This window comes from Lemur catta, chromosome 11, assembly GCF_020740605.2.
Source record: "Lemur catta isolate mLemCat1 chromosome 11, mLemCat1.pri, whole genome shotgun sequence".
Taxonomy (NCBI): Eukaryota; Metazoa; Chordata; class Mammalia; order Primates; family Lemuridae; genus Lemur; species Lemur catta.
The window spans coordinates 17,214,646-17,239,966 of NC_059138.1; the positions used below are offsets into that span (position 1 = coordinate 17,214,646).

At 37.1% G+C, this 25,321-nt stretch overlaps 1 protein-coding gene across 3 annotated transcripts in view; it reads right to left on the reverse strand.

Annotated features, from left to right (window-relative positions):
• The window catches only part of EXOC4 (exocyst complex component 4), a 721,344-nt gene that overhangs the window by 654,635 nt on the left and 41,388 nt on the right, over nucleotides 1-25,321 (reverse strand). For all 3 annotated transcript variants that reach the window (XM_045564932.1, XM_045564934.1, XM_045564933.1), the window contains exons 4-5: nucleotides 14,056-14,240; nucleotides 4,045-4,154 (exon numbers count right to left, since the gene is read on the reverse strand). In XM_045564932.1, coding sequence (XP_045420888.1) covers nucleotides 4,045-4,154; nucleotides 14,056-14,240 — 295 coding nt within the window. The remainder of the gene's footprint in view (nucleotides 1-4,044; nucleotides 4,155-14,055; nucleotides 14,241-25,321) is intronic.

Consider the following 25,321-nt stretch of genomic DNA (forward strand, 5'->3'; position numbering starts at 1 on the left):
TTTTTGCCTATTATTCTATTAGCTTGTTTTATTGGTTTATATGAGTTCTTTATATATTCTGGATACTTAATATCTGTCAGATAAATGCCAATCTTTCCATGGACATGGACCCTTCTGTGAATTGCCCATTATTTTCTTAGTTCTTCATTATACCATTTCTTTTCTTCTTGAATATGTGGAAAAGTTAAGTGGATGCCAATCATTTTTCTGTTAATGGGTTACTTGCTTTTGCAAATCTGAGCCTTGACTTTGCATTTTGTAAGTAAATGTTTTATTCTTAAATTAGATGATACATACATATATATAATTCTACATAACTTTTATGATACCTTAAATATTTGATCATAAACTTAAATATAATGGATACAAATATAACAATTGTAATGGTAATCACAATAGTACCTGCCATAACTATTAATACCTCATAGGACTGTTGTATCAATTAAGTGAGGTAATGTATTTTGCAAGCTATAACTTACAAACTATGATAGAAAATCTCCCATAGAAAAGTTACCCACAACTCTACCTCTAAATAGGACATCTCAAAAACCCATTTGCAAGCAATCAAAATTCTCATTTAATTAATAATAACCTGAAAGTTCTCAGGAATCACCTCCCACCTTAATTGATGACACTGCTGTGGGAGATCCATTCTACCCAGAGATTCACTATTGGAACTTCCTCTATAAAAGCGTCAATTCTAATGGATCACACCTTCAATCTTACTGTTTCACAAGGTGTGAGGGAAGCCTTAAGAGCCTATGTTAAATTCCCTGCTGAATAAGAACCTATGTTAAATTCCCTGGGCTGACTTGCAGAGAAGTTCACAAGTAGACTCTTAGAACTTACAGCTCATTATTAAGAATAAGACAAAATTTCCATCCTTTATTATAGTATATTTCATCAGCCCCATACTTTTATATGTACTTAGTAGAATTTTGTGCAGTTCTCTGAATAATATTCCTCATTTACACAATTCCCTTTAATAATGTGATCCAGATTAATATAGTCCTAAAGACTAGAATTGCAATAACTTAAAAAGACCTCACTACATAATTTGAAGAAAGTCAAATTTTTTACGCTTGGCTCCTAAAGCTAACTCAAGTCAGAATATAGGTGAGACCCCGTCTCTACTAAAAATAGAAAGAAATTATCTGGACAAATAAAAATATATAGAAAAAACAAATTAGGCGGGCATGGTGGAGCATGTCTGTAGTCCTGGCTACTTGGAAGACTGAGGAAGAAGGATCACTTGAGCCCAGGAGTTTGAGGTTGCTGTGAGCTAGGCTGACGCCACGGCACTCTAGCCCAGGCAACACAGTGAGACTCTGTCTCCAAAAAAAGAAAAAAAAGAAAAGAAAATAGGCAGTGCCAAGTGTGGTAAGCAGAATAATGGTTCCCCAAAGATATCTATGTGCTGATCCCCAGAGAGTGCAGATGTGATTAAGGTTAAGGACCTTGAGATGGGGAGAGTAGCTTGCATTATCCAGGTGGAAATAATCTAATCACACGAGCCCTTAAAGGAAGGAGGAGGCAGAAGAGTGAGACAGAGAGATGCAACGTGAGAAGGATGTGACCCACTGTTGCTGGTTTCGAAGATGGAGGAAGAGGGCCATGAGCCAAGAAGAGTGGCAGCTTCTAGGAGCAGAAAAAGGCAAGAAAACAGATTTTCCCCTAGAGCCTCCAAAGAGGAACACAGCCCTGCCAACACCTTGACTTTAGCCAATAAGACTCTCACCAATTAGACTTCTGACCTACAAAACTGTAAAATAATAAACTTATGTTATTTAAGCCACTAAGTTTGTGTGAATAGAAAATTAATACACAGAGGATACCTAGAGCTTGTTTTCAGCACAACAAAGTGGTTGGAAGAGCATACTCTGGAATCTAGCTCATGAGTTGAAATGATAGCTGTTTGTTAGCTGTGTAAACTTAAACCAAGTATTAACCTCCCTATGCCTCACTTTTCTCATCTGTAAAATGGGGCTAACAATAGTACCCATCTTGTAAGATTGTTGAAGGACTAAATGAATTAATTCATGTAAAGCACTTAAAACACTGCTTCGCATGCAGGAGGCACTAAATACCTCTTAACCTCTGCTATCATTGATTTAAATCAATAATACTTTAATTACCTTCTTTTTCAGTCGCCCACAGAAAAAAATCACAATATCAAATGTCTTCAAAACAGTAAAGGAAATGAACCCATCTAAAAAGAAAGATTTGTACACATCTCTATAAGCAGTCTCCATAATGGTCTCAGCTCCACTAAACTACCATGTGGTTCTTTCAGAGTTGTTTCTAACAATGCCAAAGTCAAAGTGTCACCACAAACTCCACTAAGAGATAAACACAAGCTCTACTAAGAGATAAACTCAAACTCCAGGGCCTGACAGGAAAAAATGCCCATCAAAAAGTAAGACCTGCCTTATTAAAAATAATGGATGTAGCAAATTAGTTTCTGCTGAAATTTGCCATAATTGGCATTTTTCAGTTTGTTTGATATTTATACACTTTTCATTTGCAAAGCCTGCCCTATCATTTCATTATAAATAATTAAAATTTTATTTTACTTGGCCATTGACTCAGCAACATTTACGTAAATTAATATAACCAGGCTAAGCAGTGGTGATTCACATTTATAAAAATGCAAACATGTAATAATTGGTAATTTCTACAAAAGGCAGAGATAAAATATAAATCAAAAGTATATCTTCCCTTTCATAATTCCACACTCTATAATAGCTCAAGAGCAGTGTCAAAACTCAAAAGCAACACTACATCAGAAAGAGGGAAAGAACAAAACCTTTTCTAACACCAAGAAGAGGCTTGAACACAAACCTTTGTAAAGTATCATAATAAAAGTAAGTGTTTGGGATTTTTTAAAAAGATCAGTTACTAAGTAAACTGACAACGGAAAAATCTATTATGAAATCCTACACTTTCCTACAGTAAAAGTAATAAACTTCAAGATCCCAAGCCTAAATAACCCTAAAACAATTTAATTAACTGACATTGTAAGAGTAATGAAATATGCCCCAGCAACAATAGTTAGGCTCTCAAAAGAAACACCTTTAATTAGTTACATGAAATGTATTGATTGAATCCAAATTATTTTCCTACCTTTTTATTCTTTCAACCTCTACAGAACTAAAGAACTAATAAGAACCAGAAGACCTAAATTTTATCTGAAAAGACAATAATAAACATTACTATTTCTTTAAAAGGCACTGAAGCCTTCGGCTGCCACACAAAGGCACCTGCAAGGCATCCCACAAAAGACATACAGCCCCTCTTCTCCCCCAACCCACAGCTGCAACAGCAGAGAAACTCGCTGCAAAGGCCCAGAAATTCTCTGAAGAGAGCCGAGCTGAATTCTCCGAAGGGGCATGTCTGAGCCACTCCACAAGATTTCCCTAAATCTTTGCATCCAGACTCAAAGTACATCCTCACACCCCCAGCCTTAAATATATCCCAAAATGTCTCTCCTTTGTTTTGTTCAATAGGATATTAGCCCCAAAGAAGAAAGAATTCATTTGTGGATATATCCTCAAAGTGTGTTACATGTACGAGTGTACGTGCACATGTGGATGCAGGTACATTTGGGAGCCGAGCAGCCACTGGAAGATGAAAAAGGAATCAGGACATGGCACAGAGGTCACTCACTCAAAAGCTCTCTAGGACCAGACATGCAATGTAATCTGTGAAACAGCTGGGTGAAAGCTAACAGAGGTTACAGCAAAAGGAAAGCACACACTCTATCAAAAAACACTCAAACCCTAGAAAACCAGTCCTGGTCAAATAAACCACACCTGCAGCTGGATACAGCAGGCAGGCCAGGTTCAGTAGCCAGTTTTCAACCCTGATAACGCAAGAGGCCCAGTCAATCACTGTGTATCTAATTTGCTCTGAAGGTTGCAAAAGGCTCATCACAGGCTCTTACGTCAGGCCCTCTAAGCCCAGCCCCTACAGGCTTCCCTGAGGTCTTTGCCTAGGAACAGCAGCATACTAAAAAGTTTAGTGGCTGAAAAATTAAATACTTACCACTTGAACTTCCAGCAGTAGAATACTGAGAGGTATCGAGGAATTTTCTAGGAGTAGGGAGGTTTGTAACATCAATCAGAGGCACAGGAGAAGCATCCTTCACAAGGCAGCTGAAGAAGAAACGCAGCAGTAGTTACCGCTTTTTCCAAAACCAGCTGAAGGCCCAGCCCTTACCATTTTCCTTCTGTCGTGAGCCCTCTTTACACTGTGACTTTAAATAGCTTCCAAGTATATTTCCATTAAAGAGACAACTATCACAGAGGAGGGTATGAAGATATATTCTAAGGGTTCCAAGCACACAAAACAATGTCATGTTTAAAAAAATTGTGTAAATATATTCTAGATCATCTGGATGACCACCTTATAATAAAATTTATGCCAAGCAATTTCACTATCCTTTGTGTCTGTATTAAAGATTAATTTATCAGCAAAGAAGGATCAAATGATAACATGTCATCATAACTGAATGATGGTTTAACAGTAGTTAAACCTTGTTTAACTTGTGTTTTTCAAGCTCGAGTTTTTGACATATTCTTGGTGTTCATTACATTCAGTTTTCTTGAAAAGAGTCTCATAAAGTTCATCAAGTTGAGAATCACTACACTAAAACATGATTTAGGGAATCTCAAACAGGTTAATTCAAAATCTGATTATCCATTTCACCTTTTCCAAAAAAGCCTAGCCCCTCATCTTAATGATTAACTTTAGTCTCCAAAATAAACACCTTAATTTTAAATGACACAAAAGCTACAAAAAACAAATTTTCAAGGTGATTCCCATTTCCAAGCATCTGTAAGTGCAAGAAGGTAGGCAATGCTTCTCTAAGTCAAAGGTAGAGAGATCAAAGCCATAATTCTCATTTCTTTCCAGTCCTGAAATACATCGTCAGGGGCAGTGGCTACCCAGGGAAGTGATCTCAAAGTGGGAGCAGGGAAGAGACCAGACTTATAGGAAGGACTTGTCCGAATGGGAGGGAAGGATGAGTGTAATTGTGAACAACATCTGCCCTGCCCCCATAGTGATACATCCCCATCTCCCTCCCACTCTCTTTTTGGAACCAAAGTGTTAGGTATGTGTGTATTTTTAAACTAATAAAAAATAAACACATTCTTTCAGGAAACTTTAAAAAACAAATTCTGTTAAAGAGCAAAATTATCATTTAGGGTATTATTATTTTGTTAATACGTATTAATAACATGTGAACCACTGCCCTAGGCCTTGAGGATCACTGTGACAGTCATTAATTTCTCCCTTTTCACTCATTGCAGGGAAAGGGGAAACCATTACTCACAATCCTTGAGCATCTGTTACGTGCTTGGCACGGTGCTCAGGGCTGAGGATGCGAGTATGACTAAGATAGGAGCTAACCCAAAGTTAGTATATTTCCAATTGTTACAATCACTTGCAGACGAATGTGAAATTCTAGTGAAGTATAAGATATTAAAATAACAGAAATCGCATTTACCAGGAATTGAACTGGCATATTTCCAAGAACTCTTTTCCACCAATATAAAGCCGTGAGTTCCAAATTGCCTAAACTATCTTGAGAAAATCCAACAGTCTTCAAATCCAATGATTTGTCATAATGGCGTTTATCTACTTATAAAATCAATTGGATCACAGATTTATCCATTCTTTCATTTTTTATGACTACTTTTGGATTCTCATTTTTTCCTCTCAACTCCCTCATCCTCTTTTACCTGAATTTTACCCACAGTTAGAAAACTGGCTCCCAGACCTCCCTAGCCCCTGGATACACGAGCCCAGAGACTTGAGGATAATCAATGAGGTTTATAGTGCTACTACTGAGTAATTAAGCAAAAGTGAATTTCAACTTTAAATGACAGGAAAAATATATAATACATTTTATAAATATTTAAATATTTCTATAACAAAGTGGAGGAATTATTTTTAAAACACAGATAGATAAAGGTATCAATTATTAATAGTAGGAAAATTCAGGTATATAGCTGGAATACTGCCTGCCAGGCCTAAAAATGAACCAGCAGTTACTACATATGATTGTGCGTACCAGTGTGTATATATATGAGTATCTATAACAGTACACACCTCTATAAACGTAGATGTGCATGTGATTCACTCTAGATTAAAACCTTCAATTATTGTCTCAGGTTTAACCTAAAAACATATCTCGGTTAAATATAGGGTGATAAATGGCTTGTCTTTTCAACTTTGAAAAACATAACCTGCCAATTTTATTACCAGAGCCAGAAGGGCCCTCAAACTCCATCAATAAACTTTTAGAAAGTCAATTCACTGCAAAGCTATTTTCATACACTCATCTCTCTCTCTAAGATTTTCTCTTAGACTTCAATTTTCTCCTTTGTGAACACTAACCCAAAGGCAAGTAACTCTGGAAATGACTTTAGTTTTTCTCTTGTTCTTTTACAAAAGGACTTGGTCTCAAAAGTTCCGGAGGAAAGGGAGCACACCCACTCATTTAGTGACTACAGACATGAAGCTCAGCAGAGAGACAGGTGTTATTATACAATAACACATTTCAATAGTATGGACCTCAGCTTGCATTTCAGGAGAGAGAAAAAGGCCTCTTCTCACCATATATCAGAGACATTAATTAATTAAAAACTTCAAAGGGTTTCAAATCTCTCAGAGAAAGTATTTTTGAAAACAAAAAATAAAATAAAAAATTAAACTGTTCTTTTGAAGTTGGTAATTGATATGAATCCTCTGACCTGGCTTTATTTTGAAAGAAATATTGATAGCTATTTTTCTTTTTAAATACATGATTACAAATTTTCCTTTTAAATCCATTCAGAATCATTTATAGCTGAGATCAAAAGACAGCTGATGTACACTAAATCCCTTCGAGTATAAGATAGGCCAGGAGCGGTGACTCACACCTGTAATCCTAGCACTCTAGGAGGCCAAGGTGGGAGGATCGCTTGAGCTCAGGAGTTGGAGACCAGCCTGAGCAAGAGCAAGACCCTGTCTCTACTAAAAATAGAAACAATTAGCCAGGCAACTAAAAATCGAATCAAAAAATTAGCCAGGCATGGTAGCGAGCACCTGTAATCCCAGCTACTCACTCAAAGAGGCTGAGGCAGTAAGATTGCTTGAGCCCAGGAGTTTGAGGTTCCCGTGGGCTAGGCTGATGCCACGGCACTCTAGCCCAGGCGACAGAGCAAGAGACTGTGTCAAAAAAAAAAAAAAAAAAATAGTCCAATGAATCACCAATTGTATATTGTGACTGAATGTGTTTTGCTATTTGATGACAACATGGTGGATGACAGGAAAACCATAAAGCAAATTACACTACACCAAAAACAAGCAACAACCACGGCCACTGTAACCCCAAGGATTTTCTTCTGGCTGTTAACCAACCATCCAACCAGTAAGGATCTGCTTCTAGATGTGTTTGATTTCAAAATTTCAAGACATGAAAACAATTTTGGGTTTTGGGGGGGGTTTTTTTGTAAGACGAAGGGTTAAAAGTGCTGACAGCTTATTAAACATTTGCTTTTTAATTAGAACATATTTCTGTCCCTTCACTTAGCAATGAATGGGTCTAACTATGTCCAAAATTTATAGCTGCAGCTCTTTTGGCTGATTTTATTGTCAAACTGAAAACTGACAGAGGTGAGCTGAACTTTAAATTGTAAATCTAGTAACTGATATATTCACTTTTCTAACCAGACCAGCTGGTACAGTACCTGTCAAAGAGCAAGTGCTCCTAAAAGTTTGTTAAATCAAACTGAGCTGAGAAATATCTGTCAAAGATAATATGCCCTTAGTAAGAAAATTTAACTGTATAATGAAACAGGAATGGCTGGCATAGTAATTCTCTACAGTTCTAAGAGCTGGCTGAACATACAGAAAGAATAATTTATGATTTAGAGAGTATAAAAGTAAAAAAGAGTCCTGGTTTCAAGTGACAGACCAAGGGTAAAGATAAAGACATGGTAATAGAAAATAAAGTGGAACTAAAAATTAAAAATCTAAGCAAAGAAGAAAAAGAAAAGAACTGAAAGATGTTAATAAAAACAAGCATATAAACAGAAAAAATATCTTTAAAAGATGAAACAATTAGGGAGCAAATAATTAATGAGGTCAAGAACATTCTTTACACCAAATGTTCTCCTCTACATGCTAGAGGATGTCCAAGAACATCCAAGGAAGCAAGATCAAATTGAGTATTAACCCAGGACGCATGCAATAAAAAGATTAACTATTTTTAAATGACTTCTTATTGATGTTATCTGATTATAAAGATGTAAGTTCTTTTTTGAATATATAAAGAAGATAAAAATAATCCATTAACATCATTTTGGTGTAATGTCTCTCAAAACATTTTACAGAAAGGAGTCTCAGTCTGTCCATTCACACACACCCCGACCCCTGCACACATACATAATCACACACACTCCAAAAAAGGCACACATGATCTTTTTTCAACATTCTGTGATCATCCTGTATAAAGTTTTGAATTCCAGTTTTTCCCTTCAACAGCATAACCTAAACATGTTCCCATTTCATTAAAAAAAAACTTCAAAAGCATCGTCAATATTTGTATTATTAAAATAATGCATGCTCACGATGCACACAGGGAATAAAGGAATTCCTTCTTTCCTATTCCCCACCCCACACTTCCATTTCCCACAGGTAACTCCAGTCATCAATGTTTTGACATTATCTGTTCAGAAATTTTCTACATACATATAAATATTTATATCTAAAGGACACATATTTAAATTTCTATCTTTTCAATCTTTCACAAATAGGCTCACACTACATATGCTGTTTTTCAACTTGCTTTTTGGACTCAACAATACATCTTAGAAATCTTTCCATATTAGCACATAGAGGTTGTTCTCATTTCTTCTTAAGTTCTAGAAACACGGTATAGATATAGCATACTCCTCTTGATGAACATTCAAGTTACACACATTTTGTTGTTGTCCTCACCAATTACGTTGCAATTAACATTCCGTTACATATATTTTTATGAACGGGTATTATTTTTGTAAGCTGTGGACCAAGAAATGAAATCCCCTGGTCAAAGAATATGCAATTTTTTAATTTTCTGAAAAGGTATACTGGTTATTCCCCCACCAAGAGAAAGCTTCTCATTTCCCCCTAACCTTGCCAGCATAGCATGCTACTGATGTCTTTAATTTTGGTAATTTTATGATCAAAAAAATTGCATTTAATTTTTCAAATTTGTATTTCTCTAACTACTCATAACATTGCACAATCTGCCTATGTTTGTTAGCCATTTACATTTTTTAAATCTATGAATGACCTGTCTGTATCCTTTTTCTATTATTAATCTTAAGAATATTGTCATACTTTAAATATTAAAGCTTTATATATGTATTATATTAATATTTTCTCAGAGTCTGTTTTATCTTTTGACTCCATTTTACTAAAGGTAAGTTTTTAGTTTTTAAATAGCTAATTCATTAAACATTTTTCTGACTTCTGATATGCTTGGGAAGCCTCCACACATTCTCCTATTTAAAAATTTCACCTGGAATTTAACTAGAACTGACATCTTTATGAGCTAAGAACATACACGGTCTCACCATTTATTTGTTTCTTTTCTTTAAATAAAAATTTTTTTTTCATGTAAGCATATATCTTTCTGTTGTGAATTCCACTGATTGTCTATTTTCTAATTCAAAAATGTCTGGTCTTCTTTATATGTATGTGCCTCCCGGTGATTTCCTTTGTTTTCTGTGCATCTGTTGTGGTGTGTGTGTTTGTTTTTGGTTACCAACCATCTGAACGGTCTCTGTCTTTGGAAGGAATCCCCACTGTCTAAGTCAAAGCAAAAAGAGAGCCCTATTTCCTACTATGGAAGCTGAAGGAGGCCAGACATGACCCAGCCTCAGCAAACAGGATGCTTCCACCCAGGACCTTGAATCTTGAAGAAATGAAGGAAAGATGCAGGCACATTTAGAGATCATTTATAGGAGAGTTTAAACTCTAGCCATTATAGGCATGGTGCCGGCAGGGATAGCAACCCAACCAGACCCTTCCTGTGGCTTATCTAAGATTGTGTGCTCAGCTGCTTAATCTCCCTTGGTTCCTACTGGGTTTTAGAGCCTGATTATACAGACGTCCCATAGATTGTGTGAACTACCTGATAACTTTCCAATAAATTCCTTTCCTGTTTTAGTTACCAGAACTGATTTCCACTATTTGCAATCAAGAACCTTGGCATATAATGCAAGCAATTTTTTTCCTCATCAAGGGATGACTTTGGACAAGATGATGTTATTCAGGGACCTTCTGTAGGTCATTTTACAGTTTCAAAAGAACCTAATGATGACATTAAGTGAGGACTTACTGCAGACAAAGGGTTCCATACTATCCACAGTTTCAGGTATCCACTGGGAGTCTTGGAATGTATCCCCCATGGAAAAGGGAGGACCACTGAACATCGTCCTTTGTAAAAGAGATGTTTTATTTGATTCTGTCTTCTCTAGTGATTTTTAAAATTAGAAATATTTAAATATATATATCTAGATTAATAAAAAAAATTAAACATATTTTTTCTAACATTAAAGTCCAAAACAAAACAATGTCTGATTCATCTTAAGAAGTCAGCATTCCTTTCTATCTTCTACCTATCCGAATGTCCTAGTCTCTATACTAACTTAGTAAAAGGGGATATAAATCCTGTTTATTACACAGTATGCCTTGACTACGCAGCCCTTCTTTTCCAACAATAGTTTTCAGCTCGTACTTTCACTCTTATAAAAATATACTTGTCAGTTACCTACATATACACAAATTCATATATTTAATGGTGTGTGGTCCTCGAAGTTGTTTCAAATTAACACTGTTCTCAAGTTGTGATTTTGACTTACATCTTACAGATCATCTCTGAGTATTTTTCTCAGCAGAAGAACACTGAGGTTTATTTTTTGTTGTAACTTTTTATTAGAGAATGTCTCCCTGTTGCCTATGCATATCAGTGTCTGCTTGGCTGAACACAGAAATCTTTGGTCCCTACTCTTCTCCATCCAGCATTCTGTAGACTCTGCTCCACTGTCTTCTGGTAGTTAGTGTTCAGCAAATCCTGATGAGCCTGATTTTTGTGTCTCTAAACTAGGTTGACCTGCATAAAACAGAAGACCCAAATGACAGTGGTCTAAGTAAAACAAAGGTTTTCTTTCCTCTTACATAAAAGAGGTACCCCATCAAAGGCTAGAAAAGAGGCTGCACATCCTTAAGGAATATAGGATGTGGCATCTATCCTCGAGATCACCTCATGGCTACGATGGCTTAATGGCACCAATCCATGACCCAGAGAGTACGTAAAGAAAGGCAAGTGAAGGGTGAAAGAGGGAGCATACCAGTTTAGTTGGTACCTCTGAAAAACGTTCCTATGATGCCGCCATTCAACAGTTTGCAAGCAGAAGTCACTAATCACCTCTAGGTACATAGGAAGATGGGAAATGTAGCCTCTTAGCTGGGCCTATGGCCACCAGGAACAAAATGAGGGTTGTATTAAAAATGAAGGGGAGAAAGGGTATTGGGTGGGCAAATAATTATCTCTATCAAGGCAAATAACATAATTTTTCTTCCTAACAGAATTTTTTGAAAATCATAAAAATTTCTAGATCATTTCTAAGAATAAGTTTTTTTTAATTATACCTTAAATCATTTTGATTTGCAGACCAAGGTCTTTTTTTTTTCTGTTAGTAGGTTAGTTTATTTACACTCTGTTGCTTTTGTTCCTGTCTGTATTAGTTCACTCGGGCTGCCATGACAAAGTACCACAGACTGGCTGGCTTATAGAAATGTATTTTTCACAGTTCTGAAGGCTGGAAGTCTGAGATCAAGGTGTCAGTGGGACTGGTGTGTTCGGAGGCCTCTGTCCTTCACTTGCAGATGGCCGTCGGCTCTCTGGGTCTTCACATGGTCTTCCCTCCAAGTATTTGCCAAATTTCCTCTTTTTATAATAAAGACACCAGTAGTGTTGGATTAGGGCCCACCTTAATGACTCATTTTAACTTAATTACCTCCTGAAAGACCCTATCTGTAAATACAGTCATGTTCTGAGGTAGTGGGGATGAGGAATTCAATGTATGAATTTTAGGGTGAACACAATTCAGCCCATAACACTATCATTTTAGTGTCATTCTCTGGAATCCCTGAAATCACTGGATTGACCGCTGCTCCCCATCTTTCATATTTATCATCTTCCTTTGGTCATCTTGTCTTTTTCCTCTTCGTGATGAGAAAAGCTTTCCCTGCATAGCACTGATTCAGGTCTTCTCTCTAATGTTTTAAATAAGGACTTAAATTTCCCTCCTTCATTTTGGCTTTCCTCACATCTTATTCATGTTTTATAGTTAGTTCTGTTAGCATCTCTCCCTGTTCCGTTCTTGTAACTCCCCAATGTTGTTTCATAGAAGCTATATGCTCGCTGTATACAACCACAAAATCTGCTCAATGTTCATAATGTTCAAAAATAGGCATATATTTTGGGGATTGGCTGATCCAGGCTGGGCAGGTTTGCTGATCTTGGGTCAGTTCCACATGGCTCTCTTGGTCCTCCTGGGACCAACTCCACCAAGGCAATGGCAGAGGCACAAGAGGGCACACCCACCAGCACAGGCACATTTGAAGCCTCTTCTTGCATCTCGTGTCCTAGTCACAGCAAAAGCAAAGGCCCAACAACCAAAGGGTAGGAAATATGCTTCTCCCACTAAAGTGGAAGGGAAGGAGTGATTGTTTTGAACAATAACCTACCATACTCTGTTTCTTGCAACTTTTGAGAAACCTCAAGTTTAAATCTCCCAAATTTTTCTTGTTTTATAAAATTTTTTTGCAAATAAACGTTCTCCCTCTGAGACCTCAAGGTAATGCTCATTTCCCCTTATGCTACGGAATATTTTCACAGGACTCACAGTGATTTTGCTGTGTTATTTATCCTTGCATGGGAAGAAACCTATTCAGACCTGCTATTTACCACCCAGCATCATGGAAAGAATTTCCTTAGCACTCCCTCCACCCACCGCTTCACTCTCTGCTGAGGTACTGACAGTTCCCCTATTCAGAGCTAGTCTTCTTAAAGTTAAGCCTCAGGTACTAAGTCAGTCCCCAGCTCAATTTGTGGCAGAAGTTCTAGTGCCCATCTACTGAAAAGAGGTAGAAACTTCTCTTTCTCTGTCAGGGTCTCTGACTAAACTAGAGCATCACACACAAAGTTGGCATTTTTTGTTCAAACAGGAAGGACTTGAAAGCCTTCCTTCCCAGCATGCACTGCTCCCAGTGCTCTCCTTGTCTATAGCTGGATGAAAAAGCATGAACATGTGTATTTCAGTAGATAGTGCTAAAATGCCCTCAGAAAAGATCTTGCAGCTATTTTAAAGGAATGTTGGAAGGACAGGTACCATGCACAGTTATCTGATATATGTTAATAACGCCAATGTTCTACTGTCTTAAGATCTAGTCTTACTCCCCATCGGGTCTACACTAACCTAATGAATTTCTTGAGCCCACCCAGTCCCTTTAAATGTAGGGCTATGCTACAACCAACCAAGGGATAAAAGAAAATGTTCTCTCTGAACCTTTCCTGAGCTATTCCAGAAAAAGGATTGTCTAAAGCTGAACATAACCCTAAGTAACAAAGAATCTTATAACTTCAGTTGGTACATCTATGTTTCTCAATTAGGCTGAGGACTGACTTCACTGTCCAATGTAAGGATTTTTCCACTTCCTTCTGAGATATACCAGAGTGTCTCTGATCCAGAATATAAGAGGCCCACAGTAAATGTTTCTTATATATCCTCATGGCAGAGTACCACAGTAAATGTACAATGAATGAGTGAACAAACTTTAAATGTCAGCCTCTCAGAACAGGGAGTATTTGCTATTATAAAACCATCCTCAAGTTTCAGAGACAGTACATTAAAGGAAAAGTAAAATAAACTACAACATTCTGGAAAACGAAGAATACTCCTTATGATATTACATTGCCACAAGACACTGTAGCAAAGAGCCTCTCTAACCAACCTCATTTTCCCTTTTTCCTTGTTACGCTGCACAACTCGGCTGGTGGACTTGATGTACAGGTGCCGGTGCAGCTCGTCTATGAGAACCAAGTGGAGGTTCATCTTCTTGCTGTGAAGCTCCAGCCTAAGGTCACTTAGTCCTTCCACCTGCAGCAGGGGGCCCTCCAAAGACTCAACTGCTGACACCTGAAGAGAGAAAAAAAAGAAAACCATTTAAGTACAACTAAATAACCTAGCAATATTATAAATAAAACTCTTTTTTAAAAGGTACTATCAAAAGGGAATTTATGAGAACCTTATCAGCATATATAAGACTTTGTAGAGTATAATGTGGATGGGCCTGGTCCTGCCCTTCAAGGGTTTATCATCTAAGATAGAAAATGACAAAGTAATCTTGACAAAGATAAACAGGACAACATATAAAGCAGCACAACAAAGCTGTACATACTATTCATTCCCACACACATACTGCTTGTCAACGGACACAAGTAGAGACCTCCCCAATTAAATAATTATATCATTCATATTCTCATAAGAATCCCATGTATTCATGATTTAAATCAACCTTTAATCAAAGTTGGCCTTTTAAAACTAAGACTAAATAAAACACACTATATGAATGATTTAATAATAACTTATTCTCACAGCAATCATGAATCAGAGCTTGGTTGGCCTAAGTCACATGTACGCCTAGATAGAGCCAGGTGCTCTCTCGCTTCTTTCTCATACACACATACACATAGAGGTAAATGCACTTTTTCCACTACAAGTGGTGTCCGCTAATGTCCACTCATGTCCACTCATGTCCACTAATGTCCGCTAGTGTATACTAATGTCCACTAGTGTCTACTCATGACCACTCATGTCCACTTGTGTCCATGCATGTCCACTAGTGTCCACTGATGTCCACTAATGTCCACTCGTGTCCACTAATGTCCACTCACGTCCACTGGTGTCCACTCATGTCCACTGGTGTCCACTCATGTCCACTTGAATGCTACAAGTGGACAAGAGAAGTCGTCACCTCTCCTTGACCTGATCCAGTGTGATAGAAGAAATAGGATGTGAAGGGTGAATAGAAGATAAAATACAAAGAGGAAGATACTCCTGGTGCAAAGTGCTTTGGGAGATTAAAAAAAAAAAAAATGAATAGGCTGAGTCAAATTGGTGTAGGAATGCTTAAAATAAATGGAGAAGATGAAAGATTCAGGGAACCTGGAGCAACTCACTTTGAAATTCAAAGTGGTAACTGCAAAGGAAAAAAACCCAGCACGTATGATATGATCCCATTTATTCATGTATACGAAATTATATTTATGTGTCTGTATGTGTAAAGATCTTGTCTATTTTTTAAAGAAAAAAAACTTGAAGAGCATACTCTAGGTACTATTCCTTAGGAGGAAAAAAAAAAAAAGGAAGAAAGAGGGAATCAAGAAGAATGTAAAAAAAAAAACGAGAGAAAGAAAGAGAAGAGATGACTACAAGCTGCACTTAGAGGGAAGAGAGCACAAGCGAGCTCCCTGGAGGATCAATGTGCTGTGACTATTCCTTGCTTAGGTTATATAAAATTAAATATGCCTTATAGATGCAGATAAAGGTAATAACTAATACTTCAGGGTAAAACCTTTAAATGTAGGTATGGATAAAAACATGCTTCTATAAAATAAAGCATTTACACAAAAGCAATAGATAATGAAAGCCATGAGACACACCAGTGATCAAACATGTTGATCACAGGTCTCCAGTGGTATAACTCCTATCTCCCAGATAGGAGTTTGTGGACAGTGATTACAGAAAGCTTGGTCGCTGCCAAATACAAAACAGCCTGAAATGGTAGGGAAAATGCAACGGCTTACCCACAAACACATCACTTGTTTTGTGACGTGCTATAATCAAATGTCAGTAGCAAATAAGTTTCCTTAAGTTAACCGAGAAAGAATCAAGGAATGCAAGAGTGACAAGCCCTAGGCCAGCTCTGCCCTCTGAGGCCTGCCAGTTCATTTTCATGCTGACTTGCAACTGCCCCTACTACTGAGCCCCTGGGCCCAGTGCAAGCTGCCAGCAATTCCAAATGGAAAAAGCCTCACAAAATGACCGAAGTGTCCCCAAGGAGGAAAAACAAAAAAAAATTCATTTACACTCATGCCCTAAAATGGATTTTAACTCAGGTCTCTAGCAGAGAAAAGAGGATGCATTAACCTTCAGTGACACCGGGATCCAGAAATGAAAAATAATTTGGTAAACCACTGGCCCATCATGTAGCCTTATCCCTTAAGGTAATTAAATCCAGCTGAGATATTTAAGCTTAAAAACCACCGACTGCACATCCACACTTGATTTGTTTGTAGGAATTTGCATGAAGATTTTTAACCCAAATAACTCATGCTCCAAATAAAAAAATTACATAACATTGTCAACTTTCAAAGCCACCTAATTAAATTAAAAATAAAAATTCAGATAAAACACTTAATGCAGTGCCTGGCACATACTGAGTGCTCACTGAAATTATTTTTAATTCAGTACCTATTTATTCTGTGAACAGAGAAATCTCAGAGGGTATTCCCAACATGTTTTAATGCAGTAAGTATTATCTCCTTCATTGAAACATTATAACCATTTAAATGACAAATTTTCTGCATATGTTCTCTTGATCCAAAACACAAGGACAATTAACATATACATAATTAAGAATAGTCTAAGAACTTCAAAGATTTGAAAACCTTACTACAAAAGAGAATAAACAATAGTCTCTCATTTCTATAAGAAAACACTATGTTTTGTTTTCTGGCCTTCACTTATTAACAGTCTAAGTATAAAGCTATAATAATGAAAGCTAGGCAAAGCCACTATCTTTCCCTGCTCTACTCATATGAAGTGGTACTCAGATCAATTGGAAGAAAATGGTTAACCAAATGTAACATTGGATCTCTAGAATATCAGTTTAGAAATCTGACATTCATCTTATCTGGTTTTAAGTAGCTTGTACCATAAAGTTTACACATAAAGGAAAAGTTGATGAGGCAGCAGTCAACCCAACAGACCACCAATGACAGTCAATTCTCATGTACTGGGAGGTCTGGTTTCCAGGTATTTACTGACACTTGGAATTTAGTAGAAATTAAATAACCACTTATATTTAGAAATGTGCATAACTAATGAATAAAAGACCTGTTTAATGTATGGGAAGTGGTCATTTACAAAGTTATTTCACTGTTTTCCAAATTTAATGAAGACAGTACTCTTTAAATAACACACCTATGAAACATCAACAGGAATTTAAGAGATGCCATTGGATTAAAGTAGACAGCAACAAAATAGTCTAACAGGTTAGTTGCTATAAGAAATTATCCAAATCAGGTTCACAAATATTAATATGTCACAAATATATATTACAATTATAGGACAAGACATAGCAGATGAAAGATTAAATAGACAACATGTACAGGGTAGTGAATTGATAAATGTTATCTATTCATCTACTCACAGATCAAACACCATGCATTTATGCCCCAAATGATCTCTAATAGGACCTCTTAGAAATATCAGGCATGCTGTATCATTTCTTAAAGTTAGCATACTACATAGTGATTAGAGTCAACTAAATATATTTGGAATTTTTCTTACATATATTTTTTAAAAAATAAATTTTGGAAGAAAAAAGATACTACTGGCAGGGAATTTTTTTCACAGAACATCTATTATCACCTAATAGAATATTAATGTTCTAGTCAACACAGTTGGAAACTGCTCATATAGATAACAGAAATCTGTTTTAGAGTTAAAAACAAAACATTCCCTTTAGGATTATGAAGATAAACAAGCATATTCAAAATGTTTTATCACATGATATTGAACAGGACACCATGTTTTGCTATGAGAAACCTATCTATATAAGAAAACAAAAATTCTAAAAAATGTTTCTATAACTCAAAAAACAGTTCAAACATATAGTTAAAGTATATTTAATCAAGAATTTAAAAATGTTTGCCTTGAGTTGAGATGTAAGTCTATGATATAGGAAAATCTCTGTAATTAAGAACCATTATACCCTTAAATTTTCTTTCCCAAATACCTATTTCTCAATTTCATTTTAATGTAAAATATAGCAAATTATTATTTCATAGTTGAGTGCTCATCTTCAGCCAGTTTCACTTGAGCTTATTAGATAAAAAAAGATCTAGTTTTGTGCTCTGACATGAACCAAGGGACACATTTTGGAGGAACACTAAAGTTGGCCATTCTTGGCAGCTGCTTCATTGAAGAAATGCTATAAAAGAAAATGTGACCTTTTTATTTTTTTAGTTGAGATGGGCAAGACACACAATGTTAAAATGACAGGAGTAACTATTTCTAAAGCCAAAAAAAGAAGAAAAACTCGTTAAGTAAATAAAAAACCAACCTGATAACTAAGCCACCCTTTTAGTTAATAAAAATGCTTATATTGGCAATGGATTCCCTAAAGAAAGCAAACCATTTTGAAAATGTTGCCATGGCCCAACTTACAGAAACAATAAAAAGATGTGAAATTAGGCTACTCCAGAGAATGGACATCTTCCCCCTCCCTACATGTACATAAGAAAATACAAGTTAAACAAACTTTTGAACAGTCTCATCTAAATAGGAACACCAAAACAACTTTGGCTATGCACAACAAAAGAAACATATCTTGGAGCCCTAGATTTACTTAGAGCCCAGGTCACCCACCTGCTGCCGCCCTGCCCCTCAACTGCTGGAAGGCAACCAACCTCCAGTGACTTCAGACCGAGATGCCCAAGATGGCACTCCACCACGCAAGCCTCTACCTTCAAGCTCAGGGAGTCCCAGGTGGGCACAAGAAGCCTCCAAGTCTCCCTGTGGGTGCAGAATGATTCAGGCCCGCCTCTAAACGAACAGGGAAGGCGTTTACCACACACAAACCAAGAATCTCCCAGATCATTCACTCGCCTTCTTTCTCAAAGCAGATATTCTGATCTTTATTAGACTGAAGGTGGTTAAGACAAACGGAATGCAGGTTAAAACAAAAACAAAAAACACACACACCACCTTTCATGTATTCATTTGAACCACATGAAAATACTGTTTCGACAGCTCAAAAATGATCAAACATTGGCTATTTCATATGGTTCAACCTAACAGTTTTAGCAGCAAGTCTGAAAGCTTTGGTGCATCTGGGACATCATAGTACTCTGTAGAATATTGTGGCCTTTATGGAAACCTATGTATTTAACTGCATCAGATAAACTAGCAACAATTTTATTTGTGGAATATAATATCATATTCACTTGTGTGACATAAAAGTACATGCAAGTGAACCCATATTTAAATATAAACTTGGTAACATCATCCATTATATTTTTGTCTTCATGCAGAAATGCTGTTCGGGGGGAATAAAAGAACAGGACATGCAAAGGAGAATAAAGGGAACCCATTCAAGGGTCAAGGCGGTAGTGAAAGTTTCCGGGGTCTTAGTGGATCTATAGGAAAAACGGTCTCTGATCCCAGCTTAGCTGGAAAAGACTTACAAGATTTTTTTTTTTTTTTTTTCTGGCTACCTATGGCTCAGCTTTGGCACTGCCTGAAGGCCTGGGGACTACCCAGGCTGATACTTTAGACAGACTTGCCAAGACAGCTGCATCCCAGGGCAAGGCCAAGTGCCGGAAGCAAGAACACTTCTTCCCTAACTCTCAGCCTATATGCTAATCAACAGTGACCAAATCAGGTGATCAAAAATGCCCATTCTTAAAGCAGCCTGATAACATAGCATTGATCAGACCCATTCAGGTGTCCCATTTCCCAGAGGAAACCCAGTCCCTGTAAAGCAGACTCAGCGTGCTCTCACCATTAAAAACAGGATGCTGTCTACCTCCATTCTTCCCTCATTACGGCCAGGTTATTGGATGTTTTTATTTAATAAACCTTCACCAGCTCAAATGAAGGGTCCTTATTAGTTGAGCTAACAGCCAAATGATAATGCTCCAGAGAGATATCAGTGCTTGTTGATGCATTAACAAAAAGAGGAGAAGGGCTGAGGTCAAGCATGTGTCAATGTAAATGAGGCGGTATTAGGTACTAAGGGCTTAATGCAATAGACTGCCAGGGAGATAATGGAATTTACAAGATAAGGCAAATGAGATGAAGTTATTGATAAGTGAATGAAAGGAGGGGGGGCCTGCAAGATAAAGTGCCTTCAAAGAAAAGGCCCTTTACTTGTGAATTTCTTCTTTAAAGTATCTTCAAATCTGCCTTAGAAAACAAAACTCAAAAGAGATCAAATGTGACTTCTAGCTTCGTGAAAGATCTCACCCCTTTACTGCCATAAAGTACAGACTTGTTCTAAAAGCATACAATTTTATTAAGCTATTCTGAGCTTTCTTTAGGATCACACTTTTTTGTTTTGGGGGTTTTTTTCTTAAACATCAGGGCATTCTACCACAAATAATTCCTGTATTTTATTACAGCCAAAGTCATCTTCTTTTTTTTATTCCTCCTAAAGTAGGGCAGCCAGGTCTTCTAAGACATTCCATCAGCTGAAGCCTAACAGAATGACAGTATCTGAGAGATGAAATCTAAGAACTGTCTATTGTAAGGGACCTTTAAATACTGTCAAGACCGGGGCCCCACTCCTACTTTAAAGATTAAAAAAAAAGTAAGGCCTAGAATGGCACTTTTTCTTCCTTAAACTTTATTTTACTTCCAAATTACAGAAGTAATACATGTTCAACCAAAAAAACTTGAAAGATACAGAAAATCGCAAAAGCAAAAGACCAACCATATTCTCACTCATCAGATGTAATAATATGCAATATTTTAACCCAATTCCTTCCAATCACTCTTCCATGAAAAGTTTTTATAAGAACAGTTATTTTTTTCCATTTGTTTCTTAATACGTGGGGTACAAGTGCAATTTAGCTACACTGATATACTGCATGGTGGTGAAGTTAGGGCCTTCAGTGCATCCGTCACTGAAACAGCACACATCGTACCCACCAAGCAACCTCCATCATCCACTCCCTCCCACTCCCTCAAAACAGTTATTTGTAAACATGCTTTTTCAGTTGGCAATATATTGGGAACATCCGCCCATCCCTAAATACCATGACTTTTTGTTTTTTCATATTACTCCATAATATATGAATAGGAATATACCACAGTGACTTAAACTAATTCCCTACATTTAAGTCATTGCTATTTTTTTACTTTCATAGATCTTACTGTGATAAATATCCTTGTGTACATGTTTTTGACAACACAACAATTAAAATTCTTAATTCTTTCCTTAACATAAAATTCTGGAAGTAGAATTTCAAGTTCAAAGTTCTACATATACTTAGGGGTTCTGATGTATAATGCCAAATTAAGAGAATTATTTGTTCTAAATGCCCTTAGATCTGTTCACAATTACTTTCCTGATGAAATTAAACTATATTCAACACCTTATGAAAAAGATAAGAATTGTGAATTGTTATGGAAAAGCTCAGAAGAAAAATTCTTTCTTATTCCTCCTCTCTTGGTCCCTTCAATTCCAGTTCCCATCAGTGTTCTATAAAAAGAGCATTAAAACCCAAGTTTCTACTCCAAAATGCAATAGAAGAGACCACTAGGAAAGACGTTCTTTTTTAACAAGTGTATCCCAAAGTCACTTACCCCATTATCTTATTTGTTATTCTGGGACAAGAAAAAGTTACAGAACAACTCTCTTCTTAAGAGTTGGCAAAGGAATAGGCCGGGCGCGGTGGCTCACGCCTGTAATCCTAGCACTCTGGGAGGCCGAGGCGGGTGGATCGCTCGAGGTCAAGAGTTCGAGACCAGCTTGAGCAAGAGCGAGACCCCATCTCTACTAAAAATAGAAACAAATTAGCTGGCCAACTAAAATATATATAGAAAAAATTAGCCGGGCATGGTGGTGCATGCCTGTAGGCCCAGCTACTTGGGAGGCTGAGGCAGGAGGATTGCTTAAGCCCAGGAGTTTGAGGTTGCTGTGAGCTAGGCTGACGCCACGGCACTCACTCTAGCCAGGGCAACAAAGTGACACTCTGTCTCAAAAAAGAAAAAAGAGTTGGCAAAGGAGATCCCTGACAATCACTTCAGGCTCACACTTACATCAAGATAATTATGCCCACACTCTGCAAGAGCCCCAAATCCATTAGAAATGCTCAGCACTTATACAGCTCTTTACCAACGTGAACTATTAAAATCCCACAAAGGAATGATAGAGGAATGTGGCTTTTTTTTTTTTCCATTTTAAGAAGTAGGCAACCACAAGTAATTAGTATTGGGAATCTCAGAGAAAATAGATTTCTTTAACAAGCTCCTCCTCTCTTGTCAAGCCAAGCAAAAGGTACTGATAAGCATTCTTAGACCATCATCGAGTGGGGACAGAAAGCGCCTATCAACATCCTGGGTTGTCATCAGCTGCAATTTACACAAATATCTGATTCCCATCTGGCCACAGACTGACCAATAAAAAATCTGTTCAAGGAAGTTCATAAGCGAGGCTGAAACCAGGAATACAATGGAGGAGGTCAGCAAACAACTCGGGTGTTATGCTTCACTTAGAGCACTCCTACAGATTCAAATGTGTAGACATACACATGTGGTTTACCTGATTAAAACATGTGTGCATCAGTGATGGTAGCATCAGAAAAGAAAATCTGCTCAATGTAAACAACCCCTGAACTACTGCCTTTTTTTTTTTTAACCTGGCACTGAGTAATGACAATGATGACAATGATGCCCATACCATTTTAAATTTGTATACTGCTTCATATTTTACAAAGCACTTTTCCTGTATAATATTTCACTTCTATTCTCACAATCATTCTGTAATCTAGACAAGGTAAGTATTTGAAGATCCACTCTACAGATGGGACCCTGAAAAAGTGGGGAGAGAAAGTGATTTACTTAAGTTCGCAGAAATGGTGAGTTGTTGAGTCAGGACTAGAACTAAGAACTTCTTGCTTTTCAAATCCATTTTGTTTCCACTGTGCCACACTATGAAGAGCCACCACTTGTCAATTTATAAATTTATGCCCCAATTTTCAACCCATTAAATCTCTGCAGTAAGTCAAATACGGACCTACAGCAAATATGCACAAATCAGAGCATCAAGATGACAGCTCTCAAGAGTGGCAATCAGTCCAAACCTGGAGAATCATCTAATTTAACCATTAAGCTAAATCTATTTTGACCAAATAATGAGACTGTAAAATCAGACTAAAAGCCAAACGCCTATCAGCTCTATCCCAAAACTATTACACAATAAAGGATGGCAACAAAGCAACTTCAAAGCAACATTTCTACATAAATGCAAATATCACCATGTGATGTGTGTCTTACACAAATATTTGGTTTCTAACTACTTACAGCTGTTATTAGAAGAAAACAAGAACAATGAGTTTTGCTCTACTCATAACACAAGCTATCCCCTACACCAATAGTTCCAAATTTGTCTGCACATTGGCATCACCTAGAGAATGTCAAAAATCACTGAAGCCCGTGGCCCACCCCCAGAGATTTCGATTTAACTAGTCTGGGATGTAGCCTGGGCTTTAGAATTCCTGAAAGATCTCCTAATGTGCAGTTTGGGAATCACTGCTCTACAGCTAAGCAAGCCACGTGGAAATTGCTGAACCTTGTAAGAGTAGAATTTCTAATGGCTTTAAAATAAAAGAGGCAAATGAGTAGGAGACTAAAAAGCAAACTAAAAGGGAAAGAAAACTAACACAGTAACCAGGTACCTCTCAACACAGTCTGGTTTTTAGAAACCCCAGCATTCAAAAACAAATATAAATGAAAAGGGCTTTGAGCAGCATGAAAAATAGTTGTTATAAAGCCCTGTACTTTTTACCCTATTAGAGAAAAATAAAGCTGCCACAAACCTACTCACTTAATTTTGGACACACAAAAAAACAAGGTTACTCATTTAATAACTTTACTTTCAGCTTTTCCTAAAGCTGAAGAGATCAGATATAGGTATTTGAGGGAATGAAGGGGGTCCCAAATGCAGCTAGAAGAAGCTACGGCTGACCATCCTATTTAAATAGCAAACCACACTACCCCTGCCCCCACCCCAGTATTCCCTTCCTTATTATATTTTTCTCCATAGCATTTATCACGATACAAGACACTGTTTATGCTGGTTATTTGTTCACCATCTGTCTCTTCCAACTAGCATGTAATCTCCTCCAAGGTTAAGGCCACCTTCACAGATACACATACCAACAACAGACATGATCAACAATGGCATCATCACACATTAAAGACCCAATCATTTGTCTATCAAAATATGTGCCAGATTCTTTCCTGATAAATTATTAGTATCGAATATCAGCCTCAGACTTTCAAACTGATATTCTACACTAGGAACAGATGGGCTTTAGTGATGGCTATTTCATTATTTATCATCGATATATTTTTGTCATGATGTGGAGAAATCCATATGGAATATTGGAACATTTTTGCAGAGTCCCTGAACCACTTTCAGGTTCAGACCAATAAGCTCACTAGAATATTCCAGTTTCTTATATCTATAGAGCTTTCAACTCAATACCATTCCCAGAGTAATGAGAAAAAAAAAAGTTGTGTGAGATCTCAGAAACTTCCAAGCCAGATAAAAGGGACTGTATATTTTAGCTCCTTGTTTTATTACTTGTACATTAATCATTTGATAGTGGATGCATGAGTATCCAATCCCTGCTCCTAAAGAAGAGAAAATAAGATTAATTTATTTGCTAATGATACAGATTTACTGGCACAAATGGCAGCAACCTCACTGGGCCACTGGTCTTGCTATCTAAGTATTCACAGAAAGAACAGCTTAACATCAACCACTCTACTAAAATCAACATTTTTGATAAGCACCTTTCAGTACTGACCTGGCATATATTTAACTACGATACCCAGCAGATTAACACATTTAGTAACCTAAGACTTGATTTTGCAGCAAGCAGATCTTGTATAGTTTACCAATAAATGACATTGCTTGTAATATACAATCAATGGGTATTCTATGAACATACACTTGATGTAGGCCGTAGAGGTAACTGATAACAGAAAATCTGAAATTTGTCCATGCCAAATTCCAAAAATATGGCATAGAACTTTGGATCTTGATTACCTATCTGTGCATGGATTAGAGCACATGAGAACTGCTTTCTGAGAAAAATCCTATCTGCCTTTAGGAGTTCCTTTGACTGTAAAAAGGGTGGGCCGGTCTTGAATTCCGGTACATATCCATGTTGGGCCAAGAAGTATAGGAGTCAAAAATG